The sequence below is a fragment of the Caloenas nicobarica genome, chromosome 1, assembly GCF_036013445.1.
Source record: "Caloenas nicobarica isolate bCalNic1 chromosome 1, bCalNic1.hap1, whole genome shotgun sequence".
In the NCBI taxonomy this organism is placed as follows: domain Eukaryota; kingdom Metazoa; phylum Chordata; class Aves; order Columbiformes; family Columbidae; genus Caloenas; species Caloenas nicobarica.
In genome coordinates, this window is record NC_088245.1 from 7,617,718 (window position 1) to 7,642,453 (window position 24,736).

General features: G+C 44.3%; 1 protein-coding gene across 1 annotated transcript in view; it reads right to left on the reverse strand.

The window, feature by feature from the left end:
• Positions 1-2,449: 2,449 nt before the first annotated feature.
• The window catches only part of CCDC3 (coiled-coil domain containing 3), a 42,233-nt gene continuing 19,946 nt past the window's right edge, over positions 2,450-24,736 (reverse strand). Inside the window, exons 3-4 of the mRNA XM_065644184.1 lie at positions 4,981-5,263; positions 2,450-4,317 (exon numbers count right to left, since the gene is read on the reverse strand). Of these exons, the coding sequence (XP_065500256.1) occupies positions 4,988-5,263 (276 nt within the window). The 3' untranslated portion in view covers positions 2,450-4,317; positions 4,981-4,987. The remainder of the gene's footprint in view (positions 4,318-4,980; positions 5,264-24,736) is intronic.

A 24,736-nucleotide genomic window follows, 5' to 3' on the forward strand; every position in this document is an offset into this window, starting at 1 on the left:
AGCATTAGCTCCAATGCCACCTGGGAAATCCCTGTTGCGATGACTTGGCCTGGTTCCCCACATAGATGATGCAACTGGAGCCAATGAGCCCTCCCAGAGCAGCACCACGTACGCTGGGACATGCTGTCCCTCTCACTGTGTTTGTTCAAGGGGATTAGGAGCATGCCTAAAATCAAGCGCATGTTGGAAATGATGTTTCACATGCTAAGCAGTCTGGTTTGGAGGGAAATAGCAATGTTTCTGTGATTAAATGAAAATAATTGGGGTTAAATGGGGAGGAAAATGAAATTTCCTTGCAATTACTTGGATTTATAAGAAGAAAGAATGACATACCTTGCCAGTTTTATCTGCTCTCCACAGCTTTTCCCTTTATGTTTTTTTCTCCTACTTATAGAAATGAATTTGGACTCCTTTGCCTCATTAATGAGAGATTGCCTAGTTTGGCGAGAAGTTTTGTGTATTCGAAATGGGCTTTACTGATACAGCTCTGAAATACTGATATGCTCTTCTGTTCCAAAAACCCTTTTGCCGAAACACAAACAGAAAAATAACATGGCTATTTCCCTAAATTATTGTTCAGACATCCAAAATCTGTTCTCTTCTCAATGGTTCTGGTGTTAAGAAGCAAAGAAAGCTGCTAACATTTTCTGCTCTCCATAAATCCTCCTTTATTATACGGTTCTTCCTGAGCCACCTATGTAAGGTTGTCCAACCAGGATGATTCTTGGGACTAAAGAGAAAATAATACTATTTATTTGATGCACTTTTCTCTATAAGCATCCACTTTCAAACAAACAAACAAACAAAACCAAACCAAAATCACATAATTCTTCCTATTGTAAAGTCTAAGGACAAAAGGTTCTTTCTGGATACAGACCAGTATCCAAACTATCCACTTCAGCTGTATCGAGAGACACAAACCTTGCAAAAGTTTAACCAATGATGGAAATAACACAGCAGAGCCATGTGGTGGTGAAAAGAGGAAAATATGAAGATTTCCTTTCTCCTGTTTCCCTCTGTCATTTTCCTCTCCCTTTTCTTCTCCAGGCCAAAGCCCTGAAAAATATAGCTGCTCACCATTTGAAGCTACTCCAGATTGTAGATTTTCCTTGTTGCATCTCACCATACGTTGCCTATTAGATTTTTTTTTTGAGGTGGGGAATAACCACACAGTGCATCCCAGTAGCCAGCATTCCTCACTCTTAGCAGTGTAATGATGGTCTCTAGCCCTTTCCTAACAGTTTCTACCACTTCCCCTACTTTTTTTGTTTGATTGCAGATAAGTGTTGAACCACTGTTTTCATAGAATGATGTGGTGTAACCTCTCTATCTTCGTGATACTAGATTGAGCCAAGTGATTGACTAATTGACCAATGGATGTATATAATGATATTAGCTGGCTGATACCAGCTGAAAGCATCTAATTTGATGATGAAAGATAGATAAGACTGTTTTTCTTAATATGTTTTTCAATTACCTACATTGGATTTCATTTATTTTTGTTGCCAGTCACTCACTCAGCATCACTCAGCCAAGTCTACTCTTCGTTATTGCTCATACCCATCTGCTCTCTGTCCTTGAAATTTGTTACTATTCATTTTGCCCCTTCACTTCTTCTTGTCATCCTCTGGATCCATCAGAGGATCAGAATCTCATGGATTCGGCCAGGAGAGCATCCCTAAACTCCCCCACGGTGAACACAGATGCCAAAAAGCCACTCCTTGGCTCCAGTTCTGGCTTCATCTGCTCTGGGAACCCCCAGCAGTGGCCCTGCAGACTTTGTGGCAGCTTTCGAGCTCCTGATGTGTTTGCAAAAGCGAACATTGTTAATTTGTAAATCATCTTTGAACTTCTCATGGGCAGCTGCCGCATTTGGTGTTGTTTCTAATCAATTGCTTTCCTCACTTGGACAATTCTGCCTGCTTGCCTTTTTTTTAAAATTTCCTTTTTAAAATTATTTTTTCTTTCTTCACCTCCCCCCCACCTTTTTTTTTTTTACCGGGATGGTATTTGGGGTTTCTATACCACCCCTTGCCAACCCATCTAGCTATGCAAACTTCCTCTGTACTTCTGCACCCCAGTGTCTCTCATGTAGCTCTTCAAGAGGAACATACTCAATTGTGCCTTTCACATTCATTTGGAAAATGTCATGAAATTTCACCCTCTTTGTGGGTTTCCAGATTAGGTGGTTCCTGAAATAGCTACAGAGTAGGTCTAAAAATTAGTGTCTATGTCAGGCCCTATGTGATATATACCAATCTGAATGGACATAACCCAAATTCCTCTTCACGTTCGTGTTTCCTGCCCGTACAGAATCCCTGGTTGCTCTCTGGATACTGTCGCCAGCAGGGACAGGCAATCAATGGTGCACTTTAATAGCATTTTTATTTGGGCTTGGCATCCCTTGTTACTAGTTGAGAGGGTTAACTTGTGATCTGAGCTGACTGCAGGTTCTTATCTCTGGAAACCAAGAAGGAGTGAAAGGAAAAAAATCACAAGGAAACAACCTTTTTTTAAAAAATTTTGTACCCAGAGGGGGCATTTTGAGTTGCATTTGGATTTTGCATTTGGGGGTTTTGTTTCTGTTTTATTTTAAAAGTAACAAAATTCTCACAAAACCGACAAAGACAACAAAATGGTTCACGTTTTTTTTTTTTTTAAGCTAGAGAAAGGGAGAAATAGGAAGAAAAATCCAATCTTTTTGTCAAGAGACAAAAACATCAGCCAAAATAGAAAGTTTTTCAATACTGTGTTTGGAAAATTGGTAAGATAGTAAAGGCGTAGCTATATTAACTATACTTTCTCAACTTTATACAAACTTCTATAAAACATGAATGGATAACAGAGAGAATATTTTTATTAACAAAAAATTAAAACACAAGCTTTTAATACCTATACCAGGAAAAACAGTTCATTTATTTAATCAGCAGTTTAGAAATGAGAAATTAAAAAAACCAGTTACTTTCCTACAGATTTAAGTTTTGGAGTTAAAATCTCCTGATGGCTTCTGGGGAAGCCTTCGGTCTGTAGTAATTCTCAGGAAACAGCATTGCTGACTACAGCACAAAACAACTCAAATTGTGCTGATTCCGGAGGCAAAGCCTTTGAAACTGGTGGAGCTTGTGGAGGAGTCAAAATCTTAAGAAATGCCAATGTTATTTCAAGGGGGAAATTAAAAAAAAAAAAAAAAAGAGTTCTATTCCCAAAAAGAGCGAAACTGGAAAGTAGTTAAACTCAGCAGCATCCTAGAAGCCAACACAAGGCTTAACTTCTGAGTTGAGCTTGGACTGAAGCTCATGGTTGAAAGCTGATATGGGCTTTTCCTAGTGTGGGGATAGTTAAAACATGGTGAAACAGGGATGTAGCCTGGATATATTCTAATTTTGAGCGCTGAGACACAGCGTGGAGACCATGCAGTGACCTGATAAAGTGTGGAGAGTTAGGAGCAGAGCAGTAGTTTGCAGATTTATTTCTGAGTCCCTCATCTCTACTTTAAAGACCATCTGGATCAATCCACCTTGTGCAAATCGGGTTTAGCCCCGGCAGATCGTCAGTGTCGCCTGGGGCTGGGCAAGGACCAGCTGCCCCTGTCAAAAAGCATGAAGCAGATCTGCACTTGGGTCTCACGCTTGGAGAAAGAACAGATATTTTGAGAAGGGAAGAAAAACATGAAAATTCTTCTTCTACCTTTCTCTCCTTATGGTGCCCCCTTATGAAGGAAAGTTGGTTAAGTACCAAGACCCAAGACTCTGGTACATTGACACAGCTGAAAATGTTATCAGCCACGGATACTGATGCCTTAACCTATGCTGCTTGAGCAGAAATCAGTTTGTAAATATCTAATAAAGGACATGATGGACTTCTTTTTAACAAGATAACTAAGAAACAGGATTTACTTCATATTTTAAGAAATTAGACTATATCAAATGTGTAATAAAAATATTTTCTATAGGATTTTAAAATATATACATATATAAACTACCTTAATTTTTAATGCCCTGTTGATATTGATGTGGTCTCTACAGTACCCAAGTGTAACTAAATGAGGCTGCCCAGCAACCTGCATTATACCTCAAACAGTGATTACAAAACTTGAAGCCTTGTCCACGCTGTACATTAAACCAGCTTGAAAACAGGATCTGAAATTGTGTGCTGAGCCTAATCCAGCACCCACTAACAGTCAGGCTAAATCCACTCCTGACTGCAGGAGCTGGATTATGTCCCAGACACAGTCCCAAAATGACATGGTTTCCAATCCTGTTGGATAGGCAATGATTAAGGCACCAGCGGGAGTCACAGAGACCCTTGAGGCTCTTCCTGGTAAAATAAAAAAATATTAGATATTTTATTTAGAATATTCAGCGATATTTAGAAACAGCTTTAAGACAATTTGGGCACATCTGTACTCCATTTTGAAGAGGACCCCAAACTGACTGTATCCCAGACGTAGCCTTTGCTCAGACACTTGATGTAGACTTTAGTCAAGCTTAAAGGATGTTGAAAGCTTGGAGGTGATGATGGAGCAAAGAGCAATCATGCCTGCATCCTTCCTACAGCATCCATCTCCATATCCCCCTGGCCTTGCCTGCCCAGCCCATGTGGAGGAGGTAAGTTGGCACCAGACGTTTCCAAGAAGATCTTCTGTGTCAAGTGTCTGCAATGGCCCATGGGACTGAACTGGCACTTTTATCAAAGACATCCTAAAATTTGTGATGGAGGTGGAGAGGGATGAGGGCAGAGAAGCACAGGTTACAGTCTGGTCCTGTGTCCACCGACGACAGCGAGGACATGGCTTTGGGCTGTGCCTCCAACACCCAACCAAACACAACTTGAATTCCCATTAAATCTAGCACTGTGTCTAAAGCAAGCTCAGATTCATTTTCCATGCAAGGTTTGAAGCACAGTGTAGACAATGTGCGAGGGCCAGATCCTGCTCTAATGCAGGTAAAATTCGCCATTATCTTTGACCTGAGCACTTACCCTTGCATTATACTTTAAGGTAGGTAGCATGGGAATTCTCCTGCTTCAAAGAGTTAATATAGGGGAGTTGGCCGCCTGCAGAGGAAAGTTTCTCGCTGAGCTTTCTGTTCATCTGCTCCATGTGCCTGGTGTTTTTCCTGGCTTGCCGGAGAGACCTCTTGACTTTCTTTACTCTATCTCGCAGCTGCTTGTTGCGCTTCTCCAATGTTGCCACTTTCTGCTGAAGCTTCTTCACTCTGTCCTCCTCCTCAAAAAGTGCTTTCTGGACTGAAGAGCACATGAGCTGAGGGGACAGCAGAAATGAAATAGCACCAGGTGAGCTTTACAGAAAATCTTATTAAAGCAAGGGTTAATTCAGATGTTCTTTGAAACACCTCACAGCTCTTCAAAAACAGAATGTTGTTTTGAAGTTATTTTTTTAAATAATTTTGAGTAAAATCCTCTTTTTCACTTCTGTTTTGAGATGAGACCCAACACTGTAGATCTCAATGATACTAGTAATTCACAATTGTTTTTATGGACTGTTTTGACAGACCTGTCCAGCCCACCGAGGCTACATGGAATTTATGGAGGAAGGCTGTCCTATTTCTGGTATGAAACTGGAGTTCAGACCAAGGGGTGTTACTTTTGGAAAACTCTAGACTTGATCCCACACAGCAGCCCTTCAGAAACTCCAGATTTTGACATGAGCCTGCCTTCTGGTCTTTATGTCGACATGTGAAATAAGGACAGTACCCGCAAAACACAGAACCTGTTGGTTTTGCCTTTTCAATAACTGAATTGTTTTAAATATCCCATTATATGGGCTTCTTTCAGATGAAACCCCAAAGAGTAAAATCTCAGCAGTCTCTAGGAGCATTCAAGATCCCATAACTTCAACAGAATTGATTTGGGCAGTGGGTCACTGGCTGAAAACTGCCCCTCCCATTATATCCACCACCGACTTATTGCAATATTGCCCCCAGTAAGGACATCAAGCTCTTGATGTTCACTTGTGCCTGTGGCTCTTAGATAGTAAAAAAATAAATAAATAAAAAAGGAGCCAGCTTCAAAGATGCTACACCCAAGGCACCACTGGCAGAGCAGCTCACAGGGCATTTTCAAATCCACTGGGTTGGGTGATGGTCCAAATGCAAAACATCTGTTGGACAATTGTTCTTCTTCTACTACCTCATCCTAGGATGACCCAGAGGTGTATCTCATCTCAGCTGTAAGTGATTGCCATGTTTACAGTCTCCTATTCCTGTTTGCAGGTGAGAAACACCAGCTACCATGAGTACCGAGTAGTTTCAATGCAAAGGAGTTGTGCTCCTGATGCACAGTGTCACTGGAGATGGGATTCAGCTGCCTTCTCTTAAGCAGCTAAAAGGGAGACTCAGGTCTGAGCTCCTCTCTTTGTTTTTTCTGTGTAATGTCTGCAGGGAGAGACACCGTTCAGAGGGTGATCTCCACCTCCTAGGGCAGTGGAAGGAATCAACATCTCAACACAAATCACTCATTTCACTGACCTACAAAGGCAGAAAGTTACATGTTTTCTACCTGAACAACATTTTACAATCAGAAAAAGAGGTGCCTGGGGCTCAAGGGCAGCCCCACCATAAAGTTACTCATCTAGAGGAACCACCATCAAAAGCTATTTCTGCCCAGAATGATGTGCCTCCTTCCTTTTTCTCCTACAAAAAGCATCCTAAGGTATTTTACTGTGCAAGTGGGACTTTCAGCTGATTGCTGCGCTGGTGCACTGTGAGGCAACGCAGTGTCTTCTCCTGGATTTATCTCCTTTATACATCTAGATATTTTTTCATGTGTGTCAAGCGCTCCTGGAGCCTGGATGGGCTTTCTCTGGCAGAACATTTGGAACAGACAGGGAGTCTAAATAAACAAATAAATCCTCACTGTGATGATGAAGGATTACATGTTTCTTTCCATCTTTCTTTGTAGTATTTTCAACAACTAAAAGAAAGGGAGAGAGCCCGTTTTGATGAATAACATTTCATTTGCTTTGGAAATCCCCAGCAGCCGAAAACCATGTCCAGTCAACACAAACACAGCAACTGCTTCCAGGACCCATAAACTCTTGTTTCTTGTGCAAAAGCAGTGAAGGGCTCTGCTAAAAGGCAAGTGCTTGCCACGACCGTCCTCTCACTAGGGCTCTTTTATAAATGCATAGTGGGGAGACTGGGAGCTAACAGACAGAGGGCCAGATATTGCACTGGAGAGGAGGGAATTTGGTTTTGACCACAGCTCATTCCAAGCGCTATTTGGAAACAGCTAGCACATCTTGGCTTTTGTGTTTGCCAAACCCTTGAAAAACTCCAAGCAGAACATTTCTTGAATTTAAGTCCCTGCAAAGGAGAGCACTGGGTTAGGAAAAAAAACATTTGTTGGGAAGACAGGAGGTGGAAACTCTACTTCATAAGGGATTTCTTGAGTTTTCCATTGATGCAGTGATAGGGACGGCATATGACAGAGTCCAATGCAGATAAACAAGCAATTCATGCAGCTGAAGTGTGAGGTTGTGTGAACCCAGTTGTGTCTCATCCATCTGGGCTGGCTGGTGGGGGAATGGTAATGTCTGATGGCAGACATCAGGGATGGCATTCACCTCATCCCAGAGGCAATCCCAAACTTTCTGAGGTTGGTCCTCTGTCAGCTGAGGTAGTCCAGCTCTACAGAGCCAATCTGAAACTTCTCAAACACCAGCAAAAGGCTAGCCAGCTCATTTGCTTATGCTGTTCCTCTTCCAGGTCCTCACTCTCTACTCTGAAAACCATGGTTTAGTGCTTAAATTATCTGGAGATACCCAGATAGATCAACGGAACAACACAGTTATAATAAACTGACTGAGGTACTGTCGGACATGCACAGCTTTGTTTATCAACAGGGTAGGTGATAGGAAGAGCCCAGCTTGATAACTGGATGCCTGCCTGCAATTGCAAGACTACCAGCTGAAAAATAAACTCTTTGCTCCTTCCACGTGGGACAAAATAACAAGGTGGAGTCCTCACATTCTCACCGGCTTGTTACAAACAGCATTTTTCACTGGGCTCTGCAGTGGGGTTGATGTTTAAATGTGAGTGCTGTGCTACCCTTGTTATTACTGCTAGGGCTGTGGTTCACATGGGTGCAACCAAGTTATTTTTAAACTTGTGCTGAGAACTGTGTTAACTGCTACAACTCAGAGCTCAGCACAGCCTTTATAACTAACCCAGCTGATGAACAAATAGGTTAAGCAGCCCTTGGTCCATGTTGCTACTTGAATACTTATTTACAGCCAGGTGAGATACCTCTGCATTGCACAGTCATTCCTATGGAGAATATCTACAGACAAGAATTTCAGACCTCATTTTGTGCACAGTTTGCGCTGATGACCATCAAGATCAGACTTTAGTCCAAAGGCATTGCTAAAAGCTACAGAGAACTGGATTTTGTTTCTGTGAGTGGCCCGTGCTCCCATTCCCCATCACAGCTTGCCATGTCAGGTATATATATATACGTATATATACAAGGTAGGAGGTTTTTTCAGTGCAATGTATAAGGGGCAATTAAATATCCATCCAGCACAGTAAGTCATTGAGGAACCAGTTCCACTTGGTGCCACTGAAGGAAAGGGCAGGAAAGGATGGATAGCTGACAGCTATTCCCACAAGGTATCAACAGCACACAGCTAAGCACCAGCTCTGAAATGTGGCACTGAGCATGGTGTACATACCCATACACCTGGGAGATGGAGAGAAGGACCAGGAAATGGCTCCTTAGAAAAACTTATGGGTGATTTTTTTCTATGTTTCCCTCAAAAGTTACATTCTCTGGTGACCCACAGTTGAGAAGAGTTGTTTGTTCTGGAGATCTCTGTCTGCATGTCTGCTTGTTCCATAGTTCTGTTAGCAAGGCATCCTCAGCAGTGCTTAGACTTTAGTCCAGGGTAGTACCAGGAGATATAACAACAAAAGTAGCACAACAAGAGCCATACGGCTCCTTAGGACTTATCCCAGGCAGCCTACAGCTATGAAGCTACAAATTACATATATTTGAGTATTTGTCTGAAACATTCTGTGACAAGTATACCCAGTTTTAAGTTTCGCTGCATCTATATGGTTTACAAAATCTGTCCATCTGCCAAACAAATCAGCGCTGTAACAAATCAAACTGATTTTCAGAGCGTCACATTACAGGCATGTAAGCCCTCTACCCAATACCCTGAACTGACGTATATATACATTAGCTTGATTGGCAGACACACATATCCTCCTTCTATAAGCTTCATTTGAATGAGACAGTGGCTAGGAAATGCCCCATGGATAAAGGCACATGACGGTAGTGTTCATCCACCACAAATTGTACATAAATGGCTGAAGTTAGCATTACAGAGCTTAAGCTGCTCAAAGCCCAGTGGTGGCAGTCAAGTCTTGCCCTTCATCTACCAAAGGAAAAGAAGTTGAGTTCTAGCTAGCTCCTCGTGCATGCTCCCAATGGGCAGCACTGCTAAAAAGCACAAGAGCCCCACTACATAAAAGTCTTTCATTTCAGGTCTCTTAAAAATACCTTTCACATCAGACAGAATTTTTGGACATCTAGATACAGGGTGTCATCAGGCAAGATGACTGTAGGAATGTCTTTAAATGTGTGGTAGTAAGACTTGGTCTCTGCATGGATATGACATGGTTTTAGAAGAACTGGGCATGGGTCACTTTGGCTTCTTGCCCTCAAATCTTCCTCCTGACCTACACAGCTAACCGGAGCCAGGATGCTCCCTCAGCATCCCAGACCCAGCATCGCCCCAGGACAACCTATCAGGAGTGTGTGGTGGAAGAAATGAGGCTGGAAACACAGCCCAAGCGCTGTAAGTTGGGCAGCTCAGCTCCTCCACACCGCATCCCGGTGAGCTCACCGCATTCCCGCACCACTCTCCCTCTGCTAGAAATCCACTCCAGAGAATATGATAAAAACTATCTGAATTTGCTTCACATTGACTTGCTGCTCTGTGCTTTACCACTGTTCAAGTTATATAAAATGTCTTAAAACAAAACCTTACGCAGCATGAAGTATTTACCTCCAGCTCTGTTTGTCTCAGCAAAGCAATAATTCATGAAGTCTCTCTCAAGGGGCTCAGGAGCCAAACATAGCTCTTTATTTTTTTTTAACTCCACCAGGATTTATTTCTCCAACTGCTTCTGTGCTCTTAGCAAGAGGAAGAGCTCTGTGCCTTGGGGAAGCTGATAAGGACACTATACAGCTCACACAGACGGTCTTCACCTCTCCTGGCCAGGGAGGTCCCCTTTGAGCCCTGCCTTGCTGTAGCCACATTTCAGACTCTGAGCATCACTTTCTCCTTTTGTTCAGCCCTTTTTTGGGCAGGATGCGTGGGAGCGAGCGTGTCGGATGGAAAGACGGGTGGTGCGGCAAAGGATAGCAGGAGGGGCCTGGCAGCGGAGAGTATTGGGTTTGGGATGGAGTCACTTAACCTCCAGTTACTCGGACCTTTCAGCCAAGACTAACACTCCTGCTGAGGTGTGGAAAAGCCCCTGTCAGCACTGTTAAACCATCGTGGTGGGGCCATGACAGTGCTGGGTTAAACCACCTCTTCTTGCAGAGAACGACCAAACCTTGCAGAGATACTGAATCGGGGTCCTGAGGGAAGATCCAGCATCACTGCCATTAAAAGAGACGAGCTGGGATTTCACCCTAGCATTTCATATGAATCACCAAGATACATAAGACCTGGATGGAGAAAGAAATTCTTGTGGCTGTTCTTATCTTACTTATCTTACCAAATGCTGGGTCGAGATTTTCTGTGTGAGGTATAAGGCTTGTGGCACAGTCTCAAGTTCATTAGAAATTAAATTAGAGATGGGGACTCCACTGGGGGGTGAAGCGCTGTCTGCAGGGAGCCTCTGCCAGGCTACACCCACCCCGAGGTGTCTCGGCACTGTGAATGGTGCTTTTCTTCCCCATTTCAACCTGATCTGGTTGAAGATGTCCCTGCTCATTGCAGGGAGGTTGGACTAGATGAGCTTTGAAAGTCCTTTCCAACTCAAACTATTCTATGATTCTATGATTCACTGCTCACTAAAAGCAGACTTTTCACTTTAAACTCCTATGACATAGCCAGTCAAGGCAACTCATCTCACCTTTCCCAATCGTCCCTGGAGAGGAATGGATACACCCAAAGGGAGACTTCTTACCTACCTTAGACACCTACCTCAGGTGGACCACTTTTGGGGACCCCTCTGCATTGCCTAGATAACTGGCTCAGATTGAGATGGATCCCACTGCAAGTCCTATGAAGTGGCAGCTGGCATTACTGAATACTCAGGGCAGGCTGCTAGGGTAGCATACAGATAATTTTCTTGGAGTTTGGAGAAGCTTGCCCTGGAAATGGATCCAAACCCATGTCCACAGGCCATCAGGAGTCTTTAAAACCAGCCTTGTTTGTTCCAATAGGCATCAAACTGCTGCTTGGTGGAACACCACCCAAGGAACTGTTGGATAGCCTGTAAGGGCAGCTCTTGGACAGCATCTTGGCACGTCTCTTGGGTGATACTTGGCCCTGAAGTCCCTCTGAGCAGCTGAGAAGGGTCCATGTGCCTGGAAAATGTGAGCAGTGTTTACAAGCTGTGACGTAGGACCTGAGTGCCAGCAGCTCCACCAACACACCGACTCAGCACAGAGAATGGTTTATCCTCAGGGAAGAGTGTTTTGTCACAAGGAAAAACACTTGCAACCTATTTTTTTTTCCCCTGAACGTTCAAAAATAACGATCTTAAGATGAACAACAGACTTTTTTTTTTTTATAGATACTTCCCTATGATTTGAAAAAACAGACCTTCCTCTTCGGCAAGGTGTCTGAATTGCTGGTGGCTCTCATCCGCAGCGAGTGTTGCAGGCATCCATTTCAAAACCCTGCCCTTTGCCTTCAAACTCACAGCCCTTACACCCCACACTGGAGGTGGTTTTAGAGGACACAGGGGAATTAGGAGCCATTTGAGGGCTGGTGAAAAAACTCTACACCCTGGAGGTACCTGGAGAGAGGTCCCTGTTCCCAAAACCATGCGTAGAGCGTGTCCTGGAGGCATCACTTTCCCCAGGCACTTCGGCACTGAAGCCTGAGATGCTGCTAAGGGGATAATGCAAAGATACCAGGTGACAGGCACACCTAGTCCCCTCTGCCAAGGTTGGGAATGGAGGTGGAAATGTGTCTCCACGGCACTTGGATTGGTCACTGCCAGTACCCAGGATGGGATCAACACCTTATTCCCTATACTTGCACAGGATAAAAAAGCAGTGGTTTAATGAGTATAGAAACCACACTAATCAAGAAAGACAGGAAAGAGAAAAAAAAAAGGTGTAGGGTATGAGCCAGGCTGCCTAACAGAGGTACCTCACTTGTGCCAAGTGAGCAGATAAGTCAGTCCTGACAGTAAATCCCTAAATTCTCTGCCCAGGCAGTGGGAGACAGAAGGTCTCCAGGAAGAGAAAAATAAATCAAGAGGGCAGGACCTCACCCTGGGGCATCTCCAAGTCCCTTTCCCCTCCTCTCTGACCACGCAGGCAGTGAGAGGAGCACACCAAGAGCCAGTCGGCTGCTTTTCCCCGTTGCTCCGAGGCGGAGGAGCTCTGCTTCTCTGCTTTCCTCTTGTTTCCTTTGAAAACGTTCCTCCGAGTGATTCGCCCGAGATGCCACAGGAATGCGGTGGTGGATCTGGGAGGGGAGTGGCAGCAAAGTCTCATGTCTAAGCGCTTTAGCAGGAGCAGCCGTCCTGTCCTCCTCCTCGCCTGGCTGCAGCGTTGGGCTCGCTGCTCAGTCCCAGACCTTGTGCTTTCTGCATTTTCAGGAGCTCCCCAGCCTTCAGCACTGCTCCCGGCTCGAGGTTGTGCTAAGCACACCCGCAGAGATAGGTCAGGGCTGTGGGCAAGCGGAGGGTTTAGCCCCCAGGGACAGGCGGTGCCACCTTGCCAGCCTCTTTGCTGAGACCCACATCACCCCCTTCCATCTCCCTCCACCAAAAATACTCATGGAATCATAGAATCACAGAATGTCAGGGATTGGAAGGGACCTCGAAAGCTCACCCAGTCCAATCCCCCCGCTGGAGCAGGAACACCCAGATGAGGTTGCACAGGAAGGTGTCCAGGTGGGTTTGAATGTCTGCAGAGAAGGAGACTCCACAACCCCCCTGGGCAGCCTGTTCCAGGCTCTGTCACCCTCACTGAGAAGAAGTTTCTTCTCATATTTAAGTGGAACCTCCTGTGTTCCAGTTTGCACCCATTGCCCCTTGTCCTATCATTGGTTGTCACCAAGAAGAGCCTGGCTCCATCCTCCTGACACTCACCCTTTACATATTTATAAACACTAACGAGGTCACCCCTCAGTCTCCTCCAACCTAAAGAGCCCCAGCTCCCTCAGCCTTTCCTCATAAGGGAGATGCTCCACTCCCTTCATCATGGGTGGCCAGTGAAATAAAGAACAGGGGCAGCACAGGTCTCCATAGCAAAAGCAAAGACAGGAACCAGGACATAACTCCTGGCTCTCCGCCCTTGTTACAGGGGACGTACAGAGCTTGTAGACTTCGCAACACAGCTACTTGCAAGATACAACTTGCAAATACAACCCAAGGCAATGCAGAATCTACTCTGGATCCATGCCATGCATGGGTGGTAGATATTCCTGATACAACTCTGTCATGTTCCTGGAGAATACATGGTGCAGGTATAGAAGCCACTTACTTACAGGTAAGCGACACTGAATGTTAAAGTGCGTTACCGAGCTCAACTGTGCGGAGCTTAAAGGAAAATGTTGTGAGTAGGGAAAAATAAAATCTTTTCTCTGTTGCTAGAAGCAATTTTAAGTGCTGAGAACAAACGTGGTTTTAATTCTACCTTACAAGACAGGCTGCTTCATAGATTTCTGCGTTTCGCTCTGCCTGAGTGCTGAAAATGACTGAGTTACTGCTTTCTCTATTTTTTTTTCATTTCTGTCTCGAAGCTAGGGTTGCAGTTTCAGCTGGGCTTCAAAAGTTTCTGTAAGAGGCTTTTTTTTCCTATAACTTATACAGAAACTTTCCATTTCCACAGCTACCAAGCTTTCCAAAACTTGCTATCCACTTTAATTTTCAGCTCAGCTTTTTCCCACCTAGTATTACTACTATCACAATAAAATTAATTAGATCTGATATGCCTAAAACTACTTTGCCAATATACCTTACCTCAAGAGTATTGTTCTCCGACCGAAAGTTGCTGTGTGACCGCGTCTCCATCTAAACTCGTTTTACTTGGCTTGTATTTCAATAGGATTAGGTCACCATTCCCCGCACACAAACACACAGCGAATTAATTAAATACCAAGGAAGGGATAAAAACCAGCAAGACTCAGAAACAGAGCGTATTGTGTCCTTCCCTCTCATGATGGGAACACAGGGAAATAAGAAACTGCTGATCAGGGCAGCACAACATCTTACACTTTGCTCCTATTTATTTAAATGTTGGTGTTGATTTTTCAATGAGTCAACCTCTACCACATGTAGAGGTAGCTCCTAGAAACTTCATTTAATTTAATGGTCCTGTTAAATAGGCAGGATACACCCGATATCAGGCCAGCAGTGAGGGAAACACAATATATTAAAATACATCATTCCCAGAAGCTGAGAACCAGCATCGGCTCGTGAGGAAACATGTTTATATTTACCAATATTAATTTGTGTTAGAACAATATTAGTTTAAACCAGGGTTATACCTGGTTCAGGTAAGTACGGTTTACTTCAGTCTAATGTATTAAAACTCATAGGAGTTCCCTGGGGGTTCTAACATGGGCAATTGATGCTCTGGTGTGGCAGGGGTTGTACGGATGTCTGCAAGCCAAGGTTTACCTTAAACATACCTGTTATGGGTACAAAATAACAGGTAAGAGGTGTAGGCTGTGGGAGGGCAAGGGGCACGCAGTAACAATGAAATGAGGTTGATTAAGAGATTAATAAATTCAAAGCCTCCTGTGGTTACAGCAATGCCAGACCTCTGTGTGCCCCTTGGCAGGTTCAGAGCACAAGTGCTCAGTGCCTGTGCCCTCTCTGCTGGGAAGAGCAGGGAAGGACTGGGATCACCAAGCACATAAAATTAAATTTTTATATTTTATATTTACATATAAGATACATAATATGAAAAAAACTTCACTTCTCTGTCACGTCTAAGTCAAAATGGGGAAAGAGAGAAGCATCGTGGATGGGTGTTTGCAAATGGCATTAAATGCTGCCTCTCAAGAAAGCACAGAAACAGGGACATTTAGGGTAAGAGGAACCTATGTCTCCTCCCCAGCAAATATATCATACCTAGGGCAAGTTTTATGCACAGGAGGAGAACCCGTGCTGAGAAAGGCAAATGTTTAAAGTTAATGCAACATCTATAAAAGTCATGTTGCCCTATAAATCCTTCTACTCTGGACATCTTGGCTTCCTACTTCCCATAAGCTGCTGCAGCCCAGCTGCCTTTACAAACAGATAGGATTTCCTTGGCTGCAGGCTCAGCTGGAAGCCCTGGGCATGCTCTGCTGCTGGGCAAAACTTCTGGATTTTGAAGAGCAGATGCAAGCTCCCTGGGGCAACCTGCCCTCCTCCAGTGCCGCTGGGAAGCCGAGGTGTCCACATCGGTCCTGAGCAACCGTAGGAATGGCCGGAACTGTTTTACTTCATTCGTCAAGTCCACTTGGGTGGAAGAAAGCAGGAGGAGTAAAAAGACCCATATTGAACTGGGGTGGGTGAGTCCCTTGGCATAGTCTTCGCACCACCTTGCTTATGTATCTAACCTAGATCCTGGGTAGAAAATATTGGTTTTCTTGGCTCTTCCCACAGTCAATGGAGAGACAGAAATTTGTCCAGAAGATGAATCAAATAAACTAATTTAGGGCAGGGAAGCAAGCACTAAATCAGAGCTGAGTAGTAAGGAAACAACTCCGACACGATGCTTACGCGCACAGCCGGGGATGCCCCTGCCATGGCAGGAGCAGGACAAGAGGCTCTAATGAAGCTGTTCCATGTAAACAATGAGAGATCTGTGAAACCTGGAGAGAAATGACGGCAGCAGCATTGAAATCAGACAAGGGCTTGACAAAGGGCATCTGAATCTGCTCCCGAGCTGCTCTGCAAGCCCGGAGCAAACAGAAGACCTCAGCAAGAAGCTTGTTTGCTGTGCCCCACGCAAGAGGTGGCCGAGCAAGTGATGACAAACAGGCACATGCAGAGCAGAGGACCAGGCTCAACCCTCATCCACATGTGGAAATGCCACCGGTTGCCACAGCGGTGAAGTGGAAAAGCTTCGACGAGGTTGAAGAAGCGAAGACAAAGGGGACGGAAAAACAAACATCTGCGATCTGCAGGCGCTCTCTGGCTAACGTCAGCACGCCGAGAAGGGAACCAAGGAGGCAAAATGCCTGAGAGACTAATCAGCAGCTCTGAACAACGAGCTCCAAGCACTAACATCTGGCTGACGGGAGCTCACAGCTACTCACAGATATTCCCGTCCCACCGCGCAGCTCAGAGCAGCCTGTCCACAACTTGGGCCGCTGCGTGGGCTGTAAATCTCAAAAGAGTTTGGGACCACCCTGAGTGCGATAAACAGGCAACAGGCTACTCTGAGCATGGCAAGGTTTGGCAAATAACCAGCCTTCAATGTGCAGAGACGTGGTATTTAGGGGACCACCCTCCTGCTTGCCTGTGCTTGAGTGGTCCTAAGCATTTGGGGCATTAATATCTGTTTCCATAGGAGCCAAAAGCTGCTGTTTCACTCTAATACAATCCCTCAGATAGGTTCCTGTTTCTGAGACAGTATTTCAATTCTTAGAAGAAATTTTGAGTCAGGGAAATGCAGGCTCTTATTTGACATCCAGCATCATATGTAATGGGCAAGGCCTGTCCTTCCTGCTTTACTGCACTTTATACAGACAAAAAGCATCAGAAACTCTTATCGCATGTTGCACAACTTACTGTCTTATACAGGGAAAAGCTTTTCACACATGACTGGTTAAAATCCCCATGGAAAATACGGTTTTAAGTTAAGCATGGGTCAGGTGTCCCCACACAGCCAAGCCTGGAGCCTTTTTTCCAGCCTGATTTCAGGAGCAGGAGGATCACGGCCACAGCTGTGCAGGTCAGAACGTCCATGGGGCTGACAGATGCCCTGAGGTAAACCCTTCCCTGAAACCATCTAAATTACAGGGCATGCACTCCGCTGCTGGTTAATCTTACGATGGTGGGTCTCGACTGTTTAATCCTAAGTTAATAATTGTGTTAGAGTGAGATAATTACACAGCAAGTGCCACATAACCGCAAACAAACACGCAGCAACACCTGGGAGCTGCAGTTCAATCACACACTACTTTGTTGTCTGGCTCTTTTGTGAATAACTGCCCTGTGGTCTGCAAAATCTTGTAAAATCCGGCTGTCATGTGCACTTACCTGTAAAACCTGCCATTGTTCCTGGCCAAATACTTAGGGGCAGGTAGCAAACTTGTCCCTGTAAGTCTGTGTTATGATTTGTGTATACGTGTGCATATGAGGGCTTTAAATCTGATTATGAAAGTAATTTCTTCTAACAGTCCAAAATTCTTCTGTGGATATTAATTTTGTTTCTCTTGCATTTCTCAGACACAGACGTTATCTATACTTTCACCAGCTGTGTATTGCATCACTTCAGCAACAGCAAAAGTCAAGATCTGGACAGTCTCACAGAGCAGACGATCTGAATTACGTGCCACCTCACTTGCAGTAGTAGTCACAGCATCCACATCAGGCACCATCCATACAACAGCACAAGAATTGCTTAATACCACAGTAAAAAACAAACAAACAAACAAACAAAAACAAAAACATGAAACAAACAAACAAACCCACAGTGAGGAAACCAGGACCTGGGCTCCAGTCTAGTCCCTTAACTAGGACACTTTCCTTGTCTTTTGGCAATGGTAATTTTGGAAAGCAAATTTGCAATTATTTTGAGCTGCGTTATCTGAACAGCTTGTTCCCATTAAGCAACACTCACACTTCACACCTAATCCAAGAGGGCAGATTAAATTTGTGTCCTAATCAGAGAAAATGAACTGGATGTCTCAACTACAGAGAGGGCAACGATCAGTGAGGGGAAGAGCAGTCCCAGTGAGAACGAGTTTCTCTGTGTTTCAATCCCCCACCTCCAAAAACGGGGATTACAGGACATCTGTGATTTACAGAGTTTTCTGAGCCGTTGTATTCTAAACCAGAAAGGTACAGACCTATCAAAGCCTGGATAGTGCGGGGACAGGAGTGATAGGGGAGCCAGTACTTGTGGTGAGATACGTCACATGCATGCAGAATGGCTTTTGTGCTTCTATGTGCAAATTCGGAGTACGAGCCCAGAAACCACGTTTTTCCATGAATGGTACTGCTTGGCATTGCCTACCACTGTAGGCACTGTAGACCTTACCTCCAGTGATCTGGAAACCCATTTTCCAGTAAGAATCCCAGACAAATTGCTTGGCACTGGAGCCCATGGCTGGTTGACCTTTCAGTAATTAGGGATTTAGTCAATAAAATATTGTAATATGAAAGCTGCATCTCTGAGTGTCAGAGCGCGAGAGGTATTTTAGTCCACATAGCCAAGAAGGGGAAAACCCTGGCTACGCGAATTCTTGGCTTAGACAACTGAGCAATGTCCATGGGATTTGGATGTGTTCTGCCTCATATTCATGACAGGAGGAATTCTCAAAGCTGGGAGGATCACTCAAAATCATTAGACACTTTTGGAAATCTCCTCATGTATCTAAATGATTTACAAAGAGTTTAAGTTTTCTGTGAAGAGGAGGGTAATGTGGTTAAATGTGCTGCAATCCTGAACCCTTATTCCCTCAGATACTGAAGACAGGAGAATGAGGTCATGTATTCAAGGCTTCAGTCTCAGAAGGCTTCAAGGCTTCAGTCTCAGAAGGCTTCAAGGCTTCAGTCTCAGAAGTTTATAACACTGGGAAAAGAGGAATCTCTGTGGCATTAAATAATGATTAGTTTCTCTATATTTTTAATGCTTATTTGCAAACCTGTTTGCCTTCAGGATAAGAACAGATGTGCTGAGCTTAATGAAAGTGGCGTGGCATTGCACAAGTGCCTGGTAGGTTGAAAAGGACTAAGAAATGGTGGGCTGTTGTTTCACCACCCACAAAAAACATCTTATTTGGGGAGCTGAAGGGTGTCTCACCAGCTAAAACTTGGGCCATTTATTAGCTGGTTAAACACAGTCATGTCATTATCTGCCATCAAGATGGGACAACAGTCGCCTCTGCTCAGTGCACAATCGCTGACTTGGCAATGGGCATTGGAGAGGGCATGGACACATTCATACTTCTGCTCAGCTCCAGGTGTACTCAGTGGAGGATGCAGACGAGCAGATGTTGTAGCCCCAAGACCAAAGGTTTCAAGTGTGACTGAAAGGACAACTTCCAGCAACCACCCTCATTGGGTCACAGATTACAAATCCAACCATTCTTTAGGCACTGTTCACTAACAGGGGCAAAATGGGTGTGAGCATTTGGGCAACAACATGCCAATGGTCACACCTCTTATTCTTGTGGACCTAAGGGTCAATAAACCAGCAGAAAAGACAGCAGAAGAATGCACAAGGGAAGGAAACCTTTAGTCGCACTCTTCAGCTAGGACAGAAATTAATGGGAGTTTGAGCAAGTGTGGAAGAGCACAGCAAGAACAAGGCACTAAGCCCCTAGAGAGATTGGTAGAGACCCTTTCCTGAAGGTATTTGAGGCATCTGTCCATCAACCAGATGTGATTTAGGGTTAATACATGTAAACTGCAACACAAGATTATCTGGAAAGACTAGATGACCAGTTTATTTAATCTCATTCCCATTCAGACAGATCTCTCAGTTCTGCCTTGGTCTGTTTAATCCTGTTAATAAGTACCTCCCTGTACTGGCAAACAGCAGTTACGCTGCTCATAGCAGCTGGTGCTACTGAACGACAATCAAACTGGTGATCTGCACTGTTCCCTTGATATATTTGTGAGGCATTTCAAGTGAAGAAGCACTAAAAATCATTAAAAATTGCATCATTTCAGGTGTTTTTCCTACTATACACTCCCCACCCTAGAGATCCTGCCATTTGCTAACATTTCTGTATTTAATCCCTTCCTAAAATAACCTTTTTCCATTGAGAAATTTGCAAGTGTTTGGGAAGAAGATGAGTTGTTTGCTGTTTTAGTGGAAGGAGAGAAACTAAATTACATCCTGGCTGAAATTTATGTGTCAAGTTTTAGCTTGCAGCCAGATTTTTTTAGCAAAGTTATAAAATCTGAAGATAATTCCAACTCTCCTCCTCAGTGGAATGATTTATGAAGTAATTCCTGATATTTTCCAAAATAAAAGGAGACCCCACACCATGGAGGTTCTCAATGGAAGTGAGACCCATTCCTGTACAGAAGGAGAGGGCAGGAACATACATCACTGTAGGCAGAGCTGCCAGAAAGCAGAAACTCAGTCTCAGCTTATTAAAAACTGGTGAACATGTTGATAAACCTGTGTCTCTTAAATGTTTCAGATGCAAACTGAGAGCAAGGCAAAGGTTGCACTTGACCGTGTACAACATGAAGTTGAGTTTTTCTTGAGGCATCAGGCTTTTTGGAAACTTAAGAACAAATGTCTTGATGTGACACCTTAAAGATGCTCCTGATCTGCTGAGACTATTTATTTTGATGCTGGTCAGCTGAAAGATGTTATGGTCATGTCTTCCAGCAAAAGGACACAGAAATCGCTCACTAAGCCATGGGTAATGTTGTACTCCTCCATCCTTTCTGTGGCATTTTTCACATCAGACAAATGCGGCAGTGATAGCCCAAACTGTACCTGGATAGTAAAGTGGCTGGAGCATCTTCCTGGGGACCAACTTGAAGGGAAAAGAGGCAGTGGAGATGAATAACCACGTGTGTCAGAAACCCACAGTGAGACTTGGGTGCCCAAAACCCAAGGTCTCAGGTGAGACTCACTGTGAAAAGGCTGAGGCTGTTGCCTACATCCACATTAGCAAGTCAGTTGGAGCAATAGGAACATTTCTGCACACTGAAGTTCTAGATGTGTTCAGGAGGAGTAAATATATTGGGAAAGGGGATCAGGTGTATGAAGGACCAGCCATGGATCCCTTGTGTTCCCACCAGGAGTTGGTGCACACCAGATGGGTTCCTGGAGCAGCCTGACTGTGTTTTCCCCAGGAAGCATTTACTGGGTATGCACCGAAAACTCTCTGTGAAACAAATCAACTAAGCTAAACTATGTCTCTTACTCATCAGGCTTGTTCCCTATCATGAAGGAGATTGCACTGCTTTGACATGACTTCTTCACAAACCTAGGACAGCTGCTATTCCCGCAGATGTTTTCCCCGAGTGCCGTGGCTTGGGAAAACTTTAGAAAACTGTCGCCCTCACAACTATCACACGGCTTGCAACACAACCAGTTTCACACTTGCCTCCCATCCCTCCTGATGAGCCGGCTCCATCTTCTCAAGGTCTCAGCACTGGGTTGACCAGGGGCCCTCACAGCTCGGCTGCGGACAGGAGGTGGTGGTGAACGTGCGATGAGTTGCCAGGATTGTGTAATCCAATTGTAGCTCAGAAATAGCAGCTGGCGGCTCCCCAAAGAGCCATCTACCACTGGAGCTCGCTACATTTCGCTCCCTGGAGTTTCATTTGGAAGTTCGAGCAAAGAGGAGGGCTGGCTTGGCTCTAAAATAACCCTCCTGTTTCCCTCTTCTTGACACACTGCAAATCCTTACTGGTGCTGACATCCACACTCTCCCAAACTCCCACATTTTTAAGAACAGTTGAACCAACAAGTGCTGTGACAACGCAGGGCCTATGAAGCCACCTTGGCTGTGTTTTAATGCCTTCTGCAAAGATCCTAATGCAAGAAAAACGTTTATGATATGTTTGCACTTGTAACTAAGCGCTGGCTATGCTTGAACTTGGCTCTAATGAGCTCTTCCCAAAATACCACACATGAAACGCAGGCAAAGAGACAGTGAAAGTGTTTTCAGGGTTACGTGTTAAGGGAGGCAGATATCTGGAAGTAAGAAGAAGTGAGTAGATACGAGGATCTCCGTATTGCCTCCCAGTTCTGTTAATGACTGTCGACACCTTAAAGCCAGCTAAAAATTTTTTCGATATGCCAGTTGTGAAGTGAGTCCCTCAGACACAACCAGAACATTTTCAGGCATACCATGAGGTTAGAGCTGGACTGAGTTCAGTAAAAGCCACAAGTGTTCAGGTCTACTAAATAATGCCAAGAAATTGAGTTTGCCCCAACCTTTCACTATGTGTGAGGGGATGGGGTCTGACATATCAGAGGAGACGCTCTGCTGTAGACTCAAGGCAATGAGTCTACGACTTGCTTACATGACCAGGTAGCAATTTGGAAAAATGAAAAGTAATGCAATAGCAGCTAAAGAAGCTGCCATTTGTCCAGGAGCCACATGTCAGCTTAGACATGCCTTTTGAAGTCAGCGGTGTCATTGCTGGGTAGGTGTAAACTCATGTCTTAGGTCACTAATTTGAATACTTAAATTTAGCAAAGACTATTGAAAATGCATGCCACGTCCTTGAGTATACCTTTGATCTCAAAGCTTAATTATTCGAAGGCCTTTTCAGACAATTAGAATAAAGCTGATGCATATATAACAAGAAACAAGAAAATTATAGGGAAAATCCAACATAAACACCAGTTGATTCAATTACTGGCCTGAATCCCAAAGTTCAGGCTCCTCCTTGAGTCTGCAGAGAGCCTTTTGTCTCTTTGGCCAACCCCAAACCCAAGTCTACTCCAGACAGAGGTGAAAGAAGAGTTCACAAAGCAATGTTCCACTTCTACCACTTGTCAAAGTAGACCAATATCCTAAACTAATAAAGCCACTTTTATCCAAAAAATTCTGAAAGTGGCTTCAGATTTCAAACTTGTTTATTACTTTATTTTTGCACATATGGCTCATAGTTCATGAAGTCTACACAAAACTACATAGAAGGGAGGGATCCTGTAATAAATGCATTACCTGAAAAGATAGTCAAGTATCTTCTAGTATCAAGTGCCCTCCATGTTACATTGCAAGGGTTATATGCAGTTATACCTAATCAGTTCTGAGCTGAGTTTTGAATCTTGGATGGTGACACAGCAGATGCAGATGTGTCTTTCCTGGACTTTAAAAATCCCGGTTAAGAAATAATGAAGTTACAGTAATGACCATGGCATAGAATGTCCATAGCAACTGCAGATGGGTACTCCTCAGTCTTCATCCTGCATCTGTGTTATGCATTAAACCACTATAGGCATTACAGCACACAGATAATTCACACACAGCATCTGCAGAAATTCAGAGGAAAAGGACACAGTTCTGCTCAGTTCTGACGAGATATAATCAATTCACTGTTACAGATTTTCCGTGTCTTCGAGGGCAATGAGTTGTTACAGAGCACTTTCGCTCATTGTAGTCAGCAGAGTCAGAAGCTTCCTGAAGGCTACCTCAAAAATCACTCTCCCTGTTTTCATCAAGACCAAAAAAAACCTTGTAGCAGCCATGAGCAGATGTTATTCCCTTTCAACAGCAGCCAGACACCTTCAAGCACGGAGCTGCACCGGCAGGACCAGCGTGAAGCGTCCCCGCGTCCCTGTGCTGCAGGCCTCAGTCTCCTTCCTGCTGCTTTTTCAAACCTCACCGTGTCAGCTGAGTTGAACCAGTTTTCTGGACCTTTTCCCATTTCCTTAATACTTCAGCAAACAGCACTAAGAGTGCGAAAGGGCTCAGTGCACATTTTTAAAGGAACCCAGGCCTGACGAGCACTACTTGGCTGTCACTGCTGTGACGGGGACGTATCAGGCCTTGCATTCCCCCTGTTTTTAAAGCTGTTCTACTGTGTGTTTTCTTGCATTTGATGGGGAACTTTAAAAGGGTCCTTTTCTGAAGCGATTTTAGAAGACAGCCTCCATATAGCAATGCGTTTTCTCACCCTGACTCTTGAGCTATAGTCGAGCTTGGTAAAATGGTGCCCTGGACAACTTCTGACCTTGATTTCAGGGCTGCTTCTTGTTCACTCCTGTGGTTGAGATTTCCTTGTAATCATGGCTGTACAATGTGTCCTGTAGCCCGTGGGAGAAAATTCCCTGAGAATGGGCTTTGGGGCAAGGACATGGAATTCTCTGTTACATCGCATCTATCCCCAAGAAACACGTTTTCTGTTAGCCAAACTAGAAAATAACATACTGAAGGCTCAGGTCCAGTATAGGGCAACAAGGGTAACAAAAATGAGTTCTGTCTAAAACAGATTAGATCTGACTTCCTGTAGAAAATTTACATGCACCAAATGACCTCAGCAGGTGCATATCTTTCCTAGAAAAAAAGATCCAACCCATTTTTCAGTGTTGGAGAGTCCATCATGACCACTGGCGAACTGAAGATGAATTATATGAAATGAATACTTCAGATTAAAAAACCACTGTATTTAGTTTGGGTCGTATGGATGTATTTTGCTACCAATTTCCAGCTCTTGGTCAAAAAAAAGAAAAGATTTAAGGCAGAACAGTTCTGGTTTGATTTCCGAGCCAGGAAATCCTCGCTGTAATTGCAGTCTCCCAGGTAAATCGTGCTTTTCCCTGCCCTCCCACTCACACCATATCCAGGTGTTTAAGGAGGTGCTACTTTCCTCTCCAGAGAAACACCGTGGCCTCTAGCAATTGCTAATTAGCACCTTGCTGATCG